Below are 17,660 nucleotides of genomic sequence, written 5' to 3' on the forward strand. Positions count from 1 at the left end.
CTATTTTTATTTACATAATTGCATATTATAGTTCAAAATTTCGTAATATAATTTAATAAATGTTGTCCCATTAGGATGATTACTTTTGCTTTTTTTATTTTTATAGCTTTATTGTTTTTTTATATGAGAATTTTTTAAGTTAATTTTTCCCATTTTTAATTATTTTTCATTGATTAATTTTGACGTACAATGCAATTTAAATAACGGAAATTCGAAGTGTATTTAAATCGGTTCAAAGGTACTATCCTTTATTAATTTTAACTTTTACGATAAAATAAAATTTCTTATCTATATATACAACATAAACTAATATAATTATAAAATTATTGATGTTAATAAATATTAATTAATATTAATGTCTCATGTTAAAAAAATGTTAAAAATAATTATGAAATATAGTATTAGTTTTTTTAAATATTAATTATATATAAAAAATATTTTTTTAATATTAATAGCACAATAAAAATAATAATATAATATTAATTTTTATACTGGTTCTTGACAATGTTTTTTTTTTAATTTGAGAATGTTTAAATTTAACTGAAAATGTTTTTTTCTTTGAAAATGAGAAATATTCAAGCCGCGCAATTAAATTGCCTGTTTAATCAATTTGAACCATCTAAAAGCACTTCTCCAAGATGCTTCTTTTGGTCAGTTTTTTAAATCTTATTGTAAAATATTACATAGTGGACTTAAAATTTTTCTGGTAGGCATCAGCAATCGAAGATTTCTACCCGATTTTGAGAATTTCGAAGCAAACAGGCCATTTTCGTTCGTAGTGCGATGGTCAAATGATTTCGAACTATTTCGAGGCTACGTGCATGAACCAAAATTAAGAAGTTAATGAGATGTGTCGTACGTGTGAACATCCTAAAAATGCAGTCGCAGCTAAATGATCTGTAAGATCCTCTATTAATTTGCTTATCTCATTTTCTCCTTTTCTCTCTTCTTTTTTTTTAATAACAATATTTATCATTTGCGATCATTATTTGCTGTAAATTTTTCTACTTTTTGTAAACGATTCGATTTCGATTATCTCGCAATTTCACGGCGACAGTTGTTTTCTTTTTTGAGGGAGGGCAGATAATAATTCAGTTACAGAATTTTTGTGATAAAAATATTGAATAAATTTGGTGCAAGCGTTATTAGTGCAATAATTAATATTACAACGAGAACGTTATAGGAAAAAGATATTTTCTTGAAAAGAACCAAGTCGAATTTATAGCGAAGCATGCAAAACGTACATTCGTGCAAGGATTGCATGCTAACGAAAAGGAACGATGTCATCAAGTATAATATCTTATTATAGGATATCTAATTATTTATTTTTTTTTCGCAGGAGTACAAATCGCGCTACTTAGTACGGGATATACGCCAATATTCGAAATAAATCGACCGTTTTATTATTATATTCATTATAACGGATCAGTTCGTTATAATGAAAGATTGTTCGTACCTTTGTTCAAGGGTCGTGTGATTTCATAAACGTGTCAAAGCACGCAGAAAGATTTTTTAAATTTATTATTTGACAGTTTTAATATTTATTAACAAACTTAAAAGCAACTCATAAAGCACTCTAGTTGGCAAGCTTGTTACTTTTGAATTTTTATTTTTATTTAGGTTCATTACATTTTTCTGTGAGAATTCTCTTAATAAATATTTATCATATTATTTTATGAGTGTTTTAATTGAACATTCTTATTTTTATCTCACTATAACTGATTGTAAAATGACAAACTGTTGACATTTAATGTATAATCGATCTTATTCTTATTTTCAAATAAAATATATATTGTTTATTGATAATTAATATACTTATTTTTTAAACTGTTTCTATCTAGTTAAAAAATTTGGTACAATATATATCATATAATATACAAACATTCATTACAAATGTGTGTATATTATATGATATATAAGTTCGAAAGCAGCTTAATTCGACAAAATTATTAAAGTTATTAAAGAATTTTTAGTGTTCGACCGACTATTATCGTGTTTATTACAATTAGAGGTGAATATGCATGTTAACAAATATGGATGTTATGTGCTTATATCTCAATTTATTCTTTGCAAATCTGTACAGTAGACATTATTATAATTATTTGACGGAATAATTAATACGAAATTAAGATATTTTGTTTGAAACGGCAGTTTTATTAAAATATATATTTGTGACACACAAGACAAAAAAGTCGAGTAATTAAATAATTAAATATAATTTAAAAATATAATCAAATAATTAAATATAATTTAAAAATAATAAAGCATATTAAATAAATATAATTAGTAATCTTTTATATTTTGTTCACAGTTGTAATTGTAAGTCCGGAGAGTCTGATAATTGAAGTACCCGACAAAACGTTCGACATAGATCGACCATTCTATTATTACATTCGTTACAACAAGGGGACATCATTACTCTCTGTAACTTTGTTCGATGGTCTTGTAAACAAACCAGAACCGTGAAAGATTTTATTTCATAAAAAAAATGCCGAATCAAAATAGCTGCTTCTGTTTCTCTTACCGACTTTGCCGTGCATTAGTCATGTAGTAACATAGATTTGTGTGTGTGTGGGTGTGTGTGTATGCGCGCGCGCATATATATATAATCTAAATTATCTTTTAATATGTAGGGTGGTTACGACAATCATTTGGCAGTATAGTTATTCGAATAAAAAGATATTACTTTCGACACAGCATATCTTCATGATTTGCATGCAAAATTTTAGATAAACAAAAGAATACATAATGTTTTTTTTTGTATTCTGTTCACAGAACTGACAATTAAGGTTACCAGCATAATGATTATCAATCCGTTAGAATTTAATGTTAATCGACCTTTTTATTATTATATTTGTCATAACGAGAAGACATCATTCATATCTTCGTTTGAGGGTTATGTGAATGTACCAGAAATATAAAAGATTTTACTCTATTAAAACTTACCGAATCAGGATATCTACATCTGTCTATTTTGCTCCTTTGCTATGTAGTTATTTTAATAGTAATTTTAATATTTGAATTTAATAATTAAAGAAGCACTAGAATTCGACGAAAATTGACGATTCATTATATCCCTTATATTAAGAAAATGTTATAATAAAAACGCTATATAGAAAGTTGTTTGTTTGTTCAAAGATCGTGTAATTTCGTAAACAAAGCATACAAAGATTTTTTCGAAATTTAATGTTTTATAAGTTTAATATTAATTAACATGAATCATAACATATATATTTGGCAAGTCTGTTATATAAATTAATTAATTAGTTAAATAATATGTATATTATATATAAGCTTAAATCAACATCAATAAAATATTTATACATTTGTAACAAGAAAAAAATTTGAATGCTTAATCAAATAAGTAACAAGCGATCTTTTATATTCTGTTCATAATTGGAAGAATTAGTTTCAAAGTTACAGTTGGGTATTAAACTAGAATTTTAGTGTTTGTCCGACTATTATCATATTTATTATAATTGGAAGTAGACATACATGTTAACAAATTCACATGCATGTTATTATGTGCTTATATTTCAATTTATTCTTTGCATAACACACACTGTACAATAGACATTAAGATAATTATTTGACAAAATAATTAATAAGAAATTAAACTATTTCGTTTAAAGCAGCAGTTTTCATTATTTTTAATAAAACATACATTTGTGACATAAAGTAAAAAGATCTCGAATAATTAAGAAACAAATATATAATACAAGCAATCTTTTATATTCTGTTCGCAGCTCTGATATTTGTGGCCGCCAGCGCTATAATTAGTGAACCGTTAGAATTTAATGTTAATAGGCCTTTTTATTATTATATTCGTCATAATGAGGAAACATCGTTCTTATCTTTGTTTGAGGGTTATGTAAATGCATCAGAAATATAAAAGACTTTTATTGTCCTATTATGTGGGAATTTTATGGGAATATAGACATTTGTATAATATTTTATCCTCCTATTTTTAAATAAAATGCATCATTTATTCTGTGGCAATTAATACGCTCATATTTTCTCCACCTAACGAGTTGAAAGAATTATTTGATAGAATAATTAAATAGAAATAATGCATATATATATATATATATATATATGTTTGAAGTACTGACAAAATATTTACACGTTCGTAAAAAAAATTAATCGATCATGTAACGAGTAATATGTCATATTTTCAATTATGGAAAATGAAACCAAAATCCTTATCATTAAAATAAATATTATGAAACTCTTAGTATTCAAGATGTAGACAAACTGTTATTTATATATTTATTATAACGGGGGGACAGCAATTTTGTCTTTATTCGAGGGCTACACGAAAGCACTGAGCATAAATATTACTCCATGAAACATTATTGATCTGAAATTACGAGTAAATTAACAATTAATGAAAACTCTGCCATATCAAATAGCTGGTTTTTTTTTGTTTTTTTTTTTTTTTGTTAAGATTCTTGTACGAGCAGAATGTTTTTAATTAGTTTATGATAACGTGATTTTAAAGTTTTGAATTTTTCTGAAATTATTATGAGCTAGAAAAAATCGTAGACTATATTTGTGTGAATGTAACATGTGTAATGCTTTTTACTTTGTGAAGTGTGTATGTCGGCGAATGCACATTTACGTTTACGTCCTTATATTTCAATTTATTCTCTGTATATTTACGTATAATAAACATTAAAATGTTTACCGAGATAGTCAAGAACAAATTAGGGAATTATTAGGTATATTTCGTTCAAAATTACCTTTATATTAACTTTTAACAAAATCATACATTTGTGATAGAAAGTAAAAAAGGCCTGGCATAATCAAACGAATATATGACGACCCATCTTTTATATTTTGTTTACAGTTGTGATGGAGCTTGACTTTTTGATTGCAACAATTGAAGTAGAGTTTGACGTAAATCGACCGTTCTATTATTATATTCATCATAACGAAGGAACATCTTTGTTTGAGGGCCGTGTGAACATACCAGAAATATTATAGATTTTACTCTGTGAAATTGTAAAAAATTATCGAATTGGAATATCTGCATCTGTCTGTTTCTGTTTCTTTTATCGCACTTTTATTTGTCACGCATCATTCATTTAATAACATACACGTTTGTGTATTTATGTTTTGAATCATCATTTATGTAGCTAGGTGGTTATGAGAAACATTTGGCAGTATAATCATTCAAATAAAAAGTTGTGATATTTGCTTTGGCAAAGCATACATTCGCCACGCAAATGAAATTTTAAGTGATTAAGAGAATACATAATGATTGTTTTTAATATTCTGTTTGCAGTTCTTATATTTGAGGCTGTCTGCTTAATAGATAGAGAATTCGTCATAGATCGGCCGTTTTATTATTATATTCGTCATAAGAAAGGGACATCCTTCGTATCATTGTTTGAGGGTTTTGTGAAAGTACCAGAAATATAAAAGATTTTACTTGAAAATAGCTGACTCAGAATATTGCATTTATCCACTTCTGTTTTTTTAATCAACTTTACACATTTAATAACATATGCAGTACTTTTTATTTATGTTCTAAATCATTTTTTACATATATACGTTGAAAAGATTATATTAGCAATGCAAATAGTATAAGTCCTAATTTCTTTACTGCTTTCTCACTTTCCTACACGTATATTCCATTTTAAGTAGTGTAACACTTATTAATGCATGAGGGAATGACGCAAAAGCAAAGTGTACATTCGTGTTTTGTACAAGCGAAGAAGGATCGATGGGAGTTTCTTGGACGGTCATATAACACGATTGATTTTTGTGTTTGCAGCTGTCGGAATCATGCTCACTTCTTATGTAATGCGACCGGAATTGGAATTTAATGTAAATCAGCCGTTCTACTATTACATTAAATATAACTCGCCGAGTGTAACTTTATTTAAAGGCCATGTGATCGAGCCGGAAGTCTAGGCGTTTGATAATTGGTAGTTCGTATGCCTCAAGTTGTGCTTCGGTTTAAAACGCACATGTTTATCGCTAAAAATTGCGAGTTCATTTTTGCACTCGCATACAAGCGTACATAATGCTTGTAATGAAAGAAATCAGTCTTATCATTACTGATAGAAATATTTTTTACAATGAAAATAATCTGTCTTTTTTTTTGCAATTGATTTGATGCAACAAAACTTCTTTTATCGTAAGAACGTTGAACAATCGGTTTTATTGGTTTTAATTTTGCTGTAAAAATGCGATAATTTTAATGATTCAAATATTACTGTACACTGAGAGCAAAATGTCGAAGTATTGAGAATCAAATATGTCTTGTGACGTTTTCTTCGATATTTATTTATTATAAAAAAATTTATTTGTGAAAACAAAGAATTGTTAATGCTTACTTAATAAATCTACTTTAATAAAAAAATTTAATGATTAATATTTATTTTTTTCAAATTTTTATATTCTGAAAAGAATTAAATTGTGTATATATAATTTTAATGAACCAAGAAAATAAAATTAAACTATCGCGAAACGTATAACAACTGAATTTTACTTTCTTGATTCATTAAAATATGATATTACAAGCAACACATACGTATGCGCATTTGAACAATAGGCATTAATTTTAAATTAAAATAATAAAAAATGTCATCATAAGTTTCTCTCTAATTTTTTAGTACTCTGTACAGCTTCTAGATCGATAAGATTTTCTTTCTGTGATATTTTTAACATGTAACGTGACACAGAATCAAATGTTTGTCACAATCTTTCAACTTTTTATTGCATAAAAGCTTTATGGTGTAGAAAAATTTGACATTGATCATGTTTTAACAACATCGCTTTGGTCGAGACTTCTAATAGTATGGAAAAATGTTTGTCGATCAGCACGTTTGTATGACTTGATTCTGTAATTTTTTTTATAGATATAACATTCTTCTATCTCTCCGGGAGCGCACGTCCTCTATTCAAGCCCCTAATTTTCGACGTAGACAGACCCTTCTACTACACCATTAAACGCAACGTAGCTCCGCTCTTCGTCGGATTTGTTGTCGAATCTTAATATTTTTTAAGATTGATCTACAATATAATATAATTCAATACACCATTTATTACTTATACAGTTTAATACGTAGTTCAACGCAATTCTCTCAGATCGTGCCGTATTGAGAAGAAAAAATGAGTTTCTATTCAAACAAATCGATCTTTGGAGATCAAGAGAATGAAATAATACCTGAAATTTATATTCACGTAACAGCGTTAAGACACTGGAATGAATAATAATTTCTCTTTCGTTAACTTCATTTAACATTCGCTTGCACAGATCAACTATCGATTTGTTTGAATCTTTTTTTATTCCGCGTTTCTCTCTGTTATATTCCTTAAATTTTTATTTCATAAGAAATCACTAATAAAATACTAAGCACTTCAAATCTGGCGTCATAGTTTAATTTTAAATATTTCAGTTTTATTCTAAATATTTCCCGTCATTGATCCACATCATTTGTATGATGGTTTAAGCGCTTACTTTTGTGCGTTATGTCCGATGCTTTTTTGACAGATAGCTCTTTTTATTAATTTTTTATTTTACAAGGATTTTTCAATGGAAACATTGTAGTCAAACTTTGTATACAGTGGATGTACAGATAATGCTTTAACAAAATCGCTTCTAATAACATGCGAAAATGTTTGTAGATTAGCACGTCTGTACTTAGTACTGTCACTTTTTTATAGATGTAATAAACATATTAGGAAGACCAGCTCCTCCATTAGTGCCGCTAATTTTCAACGCGGACAGACCCTTCTACTACACCATTAAACACAACGCAGCTCCGCTCTTCGTCGGATTCGTCGTTGAACCCTCTGCGAATCCCTAATTTTCTTTCGAGATTATACTACAATCGATATAATACAATTTAACATGACAGTTAATACAGTACAACTTAATACGTAATTCAACGCTCTCTTAAATTGCACCATATCGAAAATAAATAAATAAATTTTTATTCAAACAAATCGACACTGAAGATTGAGAAAGTAACATAAAAATTGTATTACTGGCTTCACATAACAGATAATACTGTTAATACATTTGGGAGTAAATAATTATATTTTTTGTCATTTTACATTCGTTTGCATAGGTAAACCATTGATTTTGTCTTTAGATCTTTTTTTATTGGGTGTTTCTTTATTGCTTTTATTCACTCCAAAAAATTTTTTGCTGATGACAGATTTCTTCAAGTCACAACCAAAATGTATCGCTAATTTTTGTATCTGCTAAAATTTTGATTGTCACGTATAGAATTTGCAAATTCTGCTTCTGTTAGATTGATTAAGTGTAATACATATACATATCATAGTATTTGCTAATCATTTATTTACCTTAGCTAATTTTTACACGTATATAATTTTTCTAGAAGTTGCTAGATTATTTTTTTGAGTGTTTGATAAAAAGTCACTAAAATACTAAGCCCTTGAGATCATTAGAGTTTTTCAGTTTCATTGTAAATATTTCTCGTTACATCATTTGTATGATAGTTTAAACGCTTGCTTTCAGCAAGTGTGCGTTATGTACGGTGCTTTTATGACGAATAGTTTTTTATTTATTAATTTTTTGTTTTGCAAAAATTTTCCAGTTCTCAAAAATAATATATATATATATTCAATCTTTGTAAGATACAGTGGGTGTATTGAAAAAATTACTAATCACTGACTAGTAGACTGAAATTATTCTTTCAGTCATAAATTCTATAAATAAATCTTTTCTTAACAATTTTAAAACAATTCTACTTTAATCTTTATTATTATATATAAAAATTGTAAATATAATTAGTAATAACACTATATGTTTACTAAAGCAGTCGTTTATTAAAAATAAGTCGTTTATTTAAATAATTCTATTTTTTATTTAATTTTTGGAATTTAATTTGCTATTATAATTTTCAATATTGAGTATTATCTAGTGACTATTAAAAGATGAATCGTATAGTTTTGAACAGATCTACATAAAATTTGCATTATGTAGTTGTTTCTTGTAACTCAAGAAAGAAAACATCCCGAGTATTATATCGATGATTTTGGCGAATCCGGAATTATCATGATGCACACGGTAATGCACACTAGATGTAGACTAGGCATCGCATTTTTCGTCTCATTATAACAGAGCGCATGCTGATGCCTTTGCCGTACCATCATTCTACGTCATTCCATTCTACGTCACGGAAGCAAATAAGGACTAATGAAAGAAACTAATCGCGATCTTTATCTCGTCGCGGTTTGCACGAACAATTCGATAATCTGTTTCCAGAAGTGGAGATCGAGATGCGCTGTCTGATCGAAAGGATCACCGAAACTGAATTGGAAATTGATCGTCCATTCCTTTATAGTATTGTCAGGATTCTTCAAGACCAGGAGAGCACAAACGGTGACACCGTGCCGCTGTTTACCGGAATAGTCACCATACCGGAATATTAACAATCGCAATGAATAAAATACGTGCTTGATTTATCACCTGTATATCTTAAAAAAGTAAGATTTTACGTCGCGAGTCATTTTAACGGCTTTTTTTTCAAATTTAATTAATTGCAATCATTAGTTAATCTTGCGTTTTGTTTCTTGAGTTTTTAAATTTTGAAATTTATAAATTGTATTTTATTTATTATAAATGATACAAAAAAGTTGATAAAAAATAGTAAATAGTTTTATTAATATTGATTTAAATAATCTGCATATTTTCTCATTTGTTTTTAATGTTGATTACATAAATACGTTAGTTTTAATATTACAAAGTTTAATTAATTATTAGTAATATTGTTGAAATTCGGAGAAACTTTATTTCCACTAAGCTTAATTAACAGATGATACATAACAACAAATAACAAAGTTATATTTGAACACTCTATCGTTTTATAGGAAAATTATTTTGCAAAGATGTAATTGCAAAATATTTTAATTAATATATCACAAATAAAAATTAATACAAATTGATATTTATGTTTTACAATAATATTTTTCTTTGAGTAAAATTATTTTAAGAGAGATAAAGTGTCCAAATATTATTTTATTCATCGTGTTTATAGACATAGATATAAAGAGTACCTGTATAAACAAAAACCAAAGGAATGAAAAGTATTTAATCTCTCTCTATTTTATATGCACATACATAATTTGATCGCATCTACTGTTATAAATAGTAGATAAGAATTATTAATATGTTAAACACCTTGAGCAAAACATATTAAAAGTAAGGCATTGAAATATATGGAAGTGATCTGATTATCAATCCACTTTTAATTTATCCCACCTAATAATCACATAAAGGAAAGATTTCAGATCAAAAATACATAAAATAAAAAACCGCGTTGCGAGATATCATATTTCACCAGGTTAGATATATCACACTGAGCTTTATGTCTATTAAATCTTTAAATGGCAAACTATTTGATATCCAATTACCGCGTACGATTTGTAAAGGAAACTGTTACGTCAATTTGTTTCAGATATAATACCTATACCTCCTAGTTTGCCAGAAGAAATACAAATCGACCATTCGTTCTTTTATGTCATCAGTGCAGTGCAATGTGATCGAAATGGATACCGCGTGGTGCAATTGTTTGTTGGACACATTACCGATTTATAAATATTTTCGGATTTATTTCCCGCCGAGAATGTTTCTTATTAGAAGAATTAGCGAATAAAATGTTTATAATGAAATTAGATTGCATATGTGGTCTGGTTTTCAATTTATTGTTTAACCTTTTTAAATTTATCGAATCAAACTTTCTAGTATAGTTGAAAAACTATTCAGCAGCTTATTAAGAAGTTACTTTTACACATCTTCAGAGTTCTCTCTCTCTCTCTCTCTCTCTCTCTCTCTCTCTCTCTCTCTCTCTCTCTCTCTCTCTCTCTCTCTCTCTCTCTCTCTCTCAACGACAATCTCAATGATCGACACAAAGTTGCAATAAAAAGTTGAGAATACGTTAAATATTCTACATTGAGTATTCTACCCTGATACGCATTATAATGTTTCTATTTTATTCTCTTCTAATTTTCTTACTTGCCACGCTGCGTCGGGACTTTATCTTTCCTCTTGCAGTAATGCGATGACAAATTAGCATTACATTTGCATGTTGGTTCTTCTATTCTATGAATTCGTGAGTGGACGAGTGAATGAGTCGTGTGTGATAATCAATCGTGTGTTTCAGCGGCCATTGTGGACAAAATCTCAATAATCTCGGAAAGATTGTCGATCGATCGTCCGTTCATGTATCGTATCGTCAAGCTAGACAAAAACTCCGGAGACACCAACGTCATCGCATTATTTAACGGAGTCGTTTATAATCCATAATGCAAATCGGTTGATGTGATCGTTTATCGGCACTCATTCTTCCGTTCTTAAAAAATATCATTTAAATATCATTATATATTTCAATATTTACACACACACACACACACACACACACACACACACACACACACACACACAGAAAGGTATATGCACTTTTTGTATTTTATTATACTGTAATAACGTTACAGTGATAACGTTAATTGCTACGTTTACGAAGCAAGTGTCTCAGACATTTGAATATCTGCTGGTATATGCATCCAATATTGTACTATTTTACGGATATATTACCAAATCTTATTTATTATTAACATATATCTGGTAAAACAAATCTATATGTATGCACTTATATACGTATAAATATTAATACAATACATGAACGATTGAATTTATCTTCAGTTGCAACATGATTTGCAGTTTACGTCTATATCAGTATTTCTGTTATTTCTGTTTATTTCTAAAAATAAGCTGAGTATTCTTCAGTGCTTGTATTCCTTTTGCTAGCTCTTATCGATTATTACTCTCGTAAGTTAACGATAAGCAAGATCAAAATATATTTAATGTGATTCACTTGTTTTTGATATAGTAAACAAAAAATTGCATTTATCTGCGATAACTTCTATTAAATACTACTATCTGTTGTTTTCGTACAGCTGTACAAAAAATTACAATAAAAACTCCGTTAGATTTACGTATTGTTATTACGTAATATTTAATTAATATTTTTCAGGGTCTCTTATTGTTTATGGGCTTGCCAAATGGCCAGTTTCAAATATCACAATGTTTTCGGTCGATCGACCATTCTGTTATGCCATTAAATCTATTGGTACATACAATGATATGCGAACACATAACATTGTACTATTCTTCGGATATATCGCCAAAGTTATTTTATTTTTTATTACGATTATTAACATATATCCGGTAAAACAAATCTATACACATTTTTATACGTATAAACATTAATACAATGCATGATGATTGCATTTAACTTCAGTTGCGACATGATTTGCAGCTTATGTCTATATCAATATTTCTATTATTTCTGTTATCTAAAAATGTTATCTACGTTGAGCATTCTTCAGACTTATGTTCACTTCTTATCGTCAATCGACGATATGAAAAATACGAATTTCTCAATGAAAGAATTTTTGCTGCAGCAGAAATCATGAAATCTGTCAATAATGTAGGGATAGTTATACGTGTGCCCTGCACACATACGTATATTCTTATTATGTAACATAAATTAAAAAAAAATAGATACATACAATTTACATATGATCTGCGGTGTGTGCATTGCATGTTATGTCCTTTTTTTGCACGTATAATATTTTGAATCTTGATTATACACATATGCATATGATTGAAACTTTTTTATTCTTTCGTTTTCTCTCGTCATCCGTGAATTGAATGTACAGCGAATCTTTCTGTATCTAATTGCAAAAATGTCTAAAAGCTTTCGGTTGATATACATTTTTTTTTTTAAATTTCGCTTAACATATGTCTCCTTTTCTGTTTTTTTATTACTTATTTGTTTATATTGTCACGAGAATAACAGCACGAACAAATTGATTGACGATATGTGTCTAACAACGCAAAAAGGAATTACAGATTTCCTGTCTCGATCAGCAATACTTTTCTTTCAGGGATTTTAATCGAACCATTGTCTTGGCGTCCCCAAGAGGAAATTTACATCAATCATCCGTTCTATTACTCGATCGTAAAAGTTGATAAAATTCAACAATCTGGAAATCCATACACTATAACATTGTTTTCTGGAATCGTTGCTAAGCCTAAGATATAATCTCCTAAAAATAATTATATCTCGAATATTGCGTCAACCTAATATTAAAATAATAATCTTTATTAATATACACATCTGGTTAGATGCTAGATTATTATATGTAACATAATCTTCATGTGTTTTATACGCAAAATTATATACATATTTCTATCACATTACTACTGTTGACATTTCATTTTTCTATGATAAATATGTGCTGTAAAATATTTTTATACATAACTTTTTTATACATAATCTTGCAAACAATACCTCTTTTTAAGTAAATTAACAAAGTTTTTTCTCTGTTTTTTATTATACTTAATTCTATTCTTTTTTAAACTTAATTCTCTGCTCGCAACATTAATCTACACACTCAGTTTTTTATACACACGCATGTATTATGCAATACGTATATAATATAGTATTGGAGAATAAATAAATAAATTTGAAACAAAGAATTGAGAATTATAAGATGTCTATGCATAATATATGTGTATATATTGAATAAAAATATGATGTAACAGTTACAGGAATAGTATTGAAAATTTCACCTCGAAGATCTGAAGAGTTTTTGGTTAATCGTCCATTCTTATATGCTATCGTGGCGGCACAAAGTGGCGATAAAACCAATAACTCGAATCCATTGACTTTATTCACTGGACGGATTTTCACGCCCGAGTCATCGAAATAAAGTAACTTTATTCGATAACGTATATGATACGTGTGTATGTAAGAATTATTAAAACAAAAACTAAAATAATATTTAATAATGCAAATTTAACTAACAATCTGTACCTATGTAAAATTGTGCATATATAATAAAAAATTTTTAAGATAATTATAGGTATACATAAGGAATATAAAGTTGGAATAAAAATTAATTGAAATAAATATAAATATTTTCTTCTTGTCACATATAAATTATAAAATCTTATTACATGAGAAAATAAAATTTTATTACTGTTTATTTAATTTTCTCGAAAAGCTTAAAGCTTAAAGATTAAACGTTAAAGGAGAAAATACTTTCTTCACAATCATTTTTGACACTCGTTGCGTTTTATATTGTAAGTACTTATAGTAGCGTTTTATGCTGCAAGATATTTAAGCAGCATTAAAAATGTCGCTTATTGTGTATTTTAATAATAAATACTTGATATTTGTTAATATTTTTTTGCGCATGATTAAGTAAACAAAAAACTTGCGGAAACTTATTTTATTACTGTTATTTTAAAATTAATTGTAATAAAATTCAGGAAATATGCCTCTCATATATATCTCTAAGGAATTTTTCTTTTTATTATAATTTTTATATCTATTTTCGCAATTCTATATTTTTAATCTCACTTTCTTTAAGTTCATGTTTATTCTACAAGCCGTGTCTGTTTATAATAGAAAATGTGTTTTTTCACTTGGGTTTTATTGTTTTATTATTTGGCAAGTATATATTTTTTTAATTTTATTCTATATGCATTTTATTTTCGCATATGCACTAAATGAAAATCAACGAGAATTTATTTTTATCGTGTATAAATATATGAATACTAATATGTTCCAGACACAAACTTGGCCTTCAAAATTATTCAGGAAAATCAAGACTTCATGATTGATCGTCCATTTGTCTATAAAATCAAATTAATCGGTTCCGAGGAAACGCCTAGTTTCTTATCGTATTTTGATGGATATGTTCTCGATCCGCAATAACATAGTAATAATAAAAACACCTTTTTATAAGGATTTCTAGTGATTTTTAACATAATGCTATTATGTTATATCATCATTATTAAATAGTGCTGTTAATGTGCCAATATTCTTGCGAGTGCTTTGTTCTGATAATTTTCTAATGATTTCACTAACAAAATTCTCGAAAATCTACTGTGAACTCGAATGCAGCACATTTGAGTGCATATAGTTTAGCGATTAATTTAAGCAATTAATTTAGTAATTAATTAAATTTCAAAAAAAAATAAACGAGAACGATTAAAGTCAATCAACATTAAACCAATTATAATCATCGTTATTAATATAGTATTAATATTTAATTATTATACAGGAGTCGAGGCGAACAAGTACAATCATATATAACATAATATAAGTATAATATATAATGTACCATAATAGCAGTAAAACATTCGTATCACACTGTGTGAGGTGGAGAAGGATTTTTAAAAAGCATTTAGCTATGGATTGCTGCTATAGTTGCTCTAGAATTGAAATTTGTTAATGCTGCATGTACACGAAAGCGTTTGTGAAAACATATTTGCTTTATGGGTGAAATCGTGTTATGGCTAAAAAAAAAAACGAACGCATCAACGATACCAGCAAGTACATATTACATCGCGTTTCAACGATTTGTTTCAGCAGTCATCACCTTTGCACGATCCGCACGGATATGGACCGGCACGAATGACTTTTTGATAGATCGTCCATTCGCGTATAGCATCATGAAACGTGTCGCAAACACGGAAACAAATGCCTTTGATAAAATTCCGATTTTCTGTGGACAATGCGTGCAGCCTGAATTTTGAAGAGGCGAGAGATCGGCGAGGGAAAGCTCTGCCTCGCCGTTCGTTTCTGCTAGCGAATACAATTTGCTGTAAACACCCTGTTAATATACATTGCGTCGTTTACCATTAATATTTACGGACGATGTGCAATATTCCTATACTCTGACATTATCTTGTGCGAAGGGTAACTAAAGAAAGAATCACGAGTTAACCATGAATAATTTGATTGCCTTCATTTTCATCCTCGAAGGCGTTCACGAGTCTCATCTAACAAAAATTAATTAATTTCAATTTAATGACAATAGTAATAAACCGCAGAGATAACATCAGTCTATTTTACACGGCATCTTGTCATTTGCCAATCATGAAAAACGCATCGCAGCTTGTATATACATATAATTTTGTATATAGAACAGTAAGACTTCGTGACTTTATTATGAAACGTGGCCACATCGATAACAGACGATCTTATAGCATAAATAAATATTTCAGTTCCAGTATTCCGGATATCGGGGGCACCGACATTTAAAGTGGATCGTGCGTTTTTCTTTTGCACCGTTAAGTCATACCCCGAAAATAACTTTGTAAATCTGTTCGTTGGACGCATTGTCGAACCTACTGAGTAATCATTTACAGACGTTACGTTTAAAGTGTTTATTTGAAAAGTATGAAGCTTAGTATAAATCTAGTAATTAAGAAAGCACAAACTCGATATGTATCTGAATGGTAATAAATGATAACGGCAACATATGCCTATGTGCTAATCGAGCTGAACGTTGTTCTCCAATTATTTATTATAATATATAATTAAGTTTTAGATATAGTATATATATATTTTTTTATGATAATCGGTATCCAACATTTTTATATTGTTGGCTTTCGTATCAATACGCAAATATAGAGAATTGATATAGTATTAGGCTTGTTCTAATTACAAAAACTTTACTGTTACATGTTAAAATCTTCTTCTCGTTTTTTATACAAGGAGAGCACTCACAAGCTATAGAGAATTTTTTAATAAATCTAGAGTAACTGAGATACAAAGTAAGAATGAGTGCCGCACATATATTGTAAAATCGTTAAAACTTTAAAATAAAATCGTACAAACAATTTAAACATGGAATTGTCCTATTTTAACATTTTTTTAATAAGGCAGTAATACAACTTGATTCTAAACTCAATTTAACTTTCTATCTTTTTTCAGTTCTAAGAATTAAAGAAAGATAAAAAAAAAGATGCAAATTAAATCAAGTTTAAAATTAAGTTACATTGATGCAAACGAGTTTAAGTGCTTCCAGATAAAAATATAAAACCATACTTGCAAATATTAATACTTGTCAAATATTTATCAAAATATCTACTAGAAAAGTAGTACGAGAGTTGTGCGATAGCTCGCATATTAAGTAACTGTAATAAAACTGTGAAACGGAAATGAAAAGTCAAGCAGTGTCGTTACAACGAAATCAAATAACATTATAAACGTTGTTTTGGTTATTAAATTTATTGTCGCGTACGTTTCAATATAATCCTTTAATTTTATAATGAATTCTTCCGTCTAATTAACTTTCTTTACATAGTATACTAACATTATGCACAAATGGAATAGAGCATGAAGGTAGCATATGAACGTATAACAATCAGCGTATAAGAGCAGCAATTTGGATTTCTTTATGCAATAGGAGACAAAAACTTGCCTGAAGCATGTAAGCTTGATACAAATGACGTCGCAAAAGTGAAAATAAAACCTTACAGGGATCGATAATTTGTTTCAGTAATCGAGATGGTGAATTATTCTCTTGTTATGACCGACCCCGAGGAGATTCGTATCGATCATCCGTTCCTCTATGGCATCATTAACTCAAAACCGCAAGAGGAATCCTTTATAAATCTGTTCAGTGGATACGTCAACAAATTCAATTAGTCGGATAATTAGAAATAAAATCATTTATAAAAATCACAAAAAAATCGATGTGAACTTACGAACGATTGCAGTAGTTAGCGATACAATCGCTGACCGTTGTTTCTTGCATCCTGATGCGAAGAAAGTTATATTGAGGCTCATACACTAAGAAAAAAAATGTTGTTA

General features: G+C 28.5%; 1 protein-coding gene across 22 annotated transcripts in view; it reads left to right on the top strand.

The window, feature by feature from the left end:
• The window catches only part of LOC105838223 (antichymotrypsin-2), a 37,055-nt gene that overhangs the window by 17,916 nt on the left and 1,479 nt on the right, over positions 1 to 17,660 (top strand). For 5 of the 22 annotated variants that reach the window (XM_028190678.2, XM_012683624.2, XM_028190677.2 and 2 more), the window contains one exon: positions 15,429 to 16,342. The exons of 1 other annotated variant lie outside the window; for it this stretch is intronic. In XM_028190678.2, coding sequence (XP_028046479.1) covers positions 15,429 to 15,595 — 167 coding nt within the window. In that variant the 3' untranslated portion in view covers positions 15,596 to 16,342. Of the gene's footprint in view, positions 1 to 1,339; positions 1,672 to 2,311; positions 2,693 to 2,775; positions 3,046 to 3,746; positions 4,000 to 4,849; positions 5,002 to 5,287; positions 5,442 to 5,779; positions 6,371 to 6,869; positions 7,377 to 7,677; positions 7,964 to 9,250; positions 9,633 to 10,442; positions 10,652 to 12,933; positions 13,250 to 13,594; positions 13,909 to 14,625; positions 15,024 to 15,428; positions 16,343 to 17,346; positions 17,644 to 17,660 lie in introns of those variants that run through there. 16 more of the 22 variants (XR_004963725.1, XM_012683613.3, XM_012683608.3 and 13 more) reach the window with 16 other exon arrangements.

The sequence above is a fragment of the Monomorium pharaonis genome, chromosome 6, assembly GCF_013373865.1.
Source record: "Monomorium pharaonis isolate MP-MQ-018 chromosome 6, ASM1337386v2, whole genome shotgun sequence".
NCBI lineage: Eukaryota > Metazoa > Arthropoda > Insecta > Hymenoptera > Formicidae > Monomorium > Monomorium pharaonis.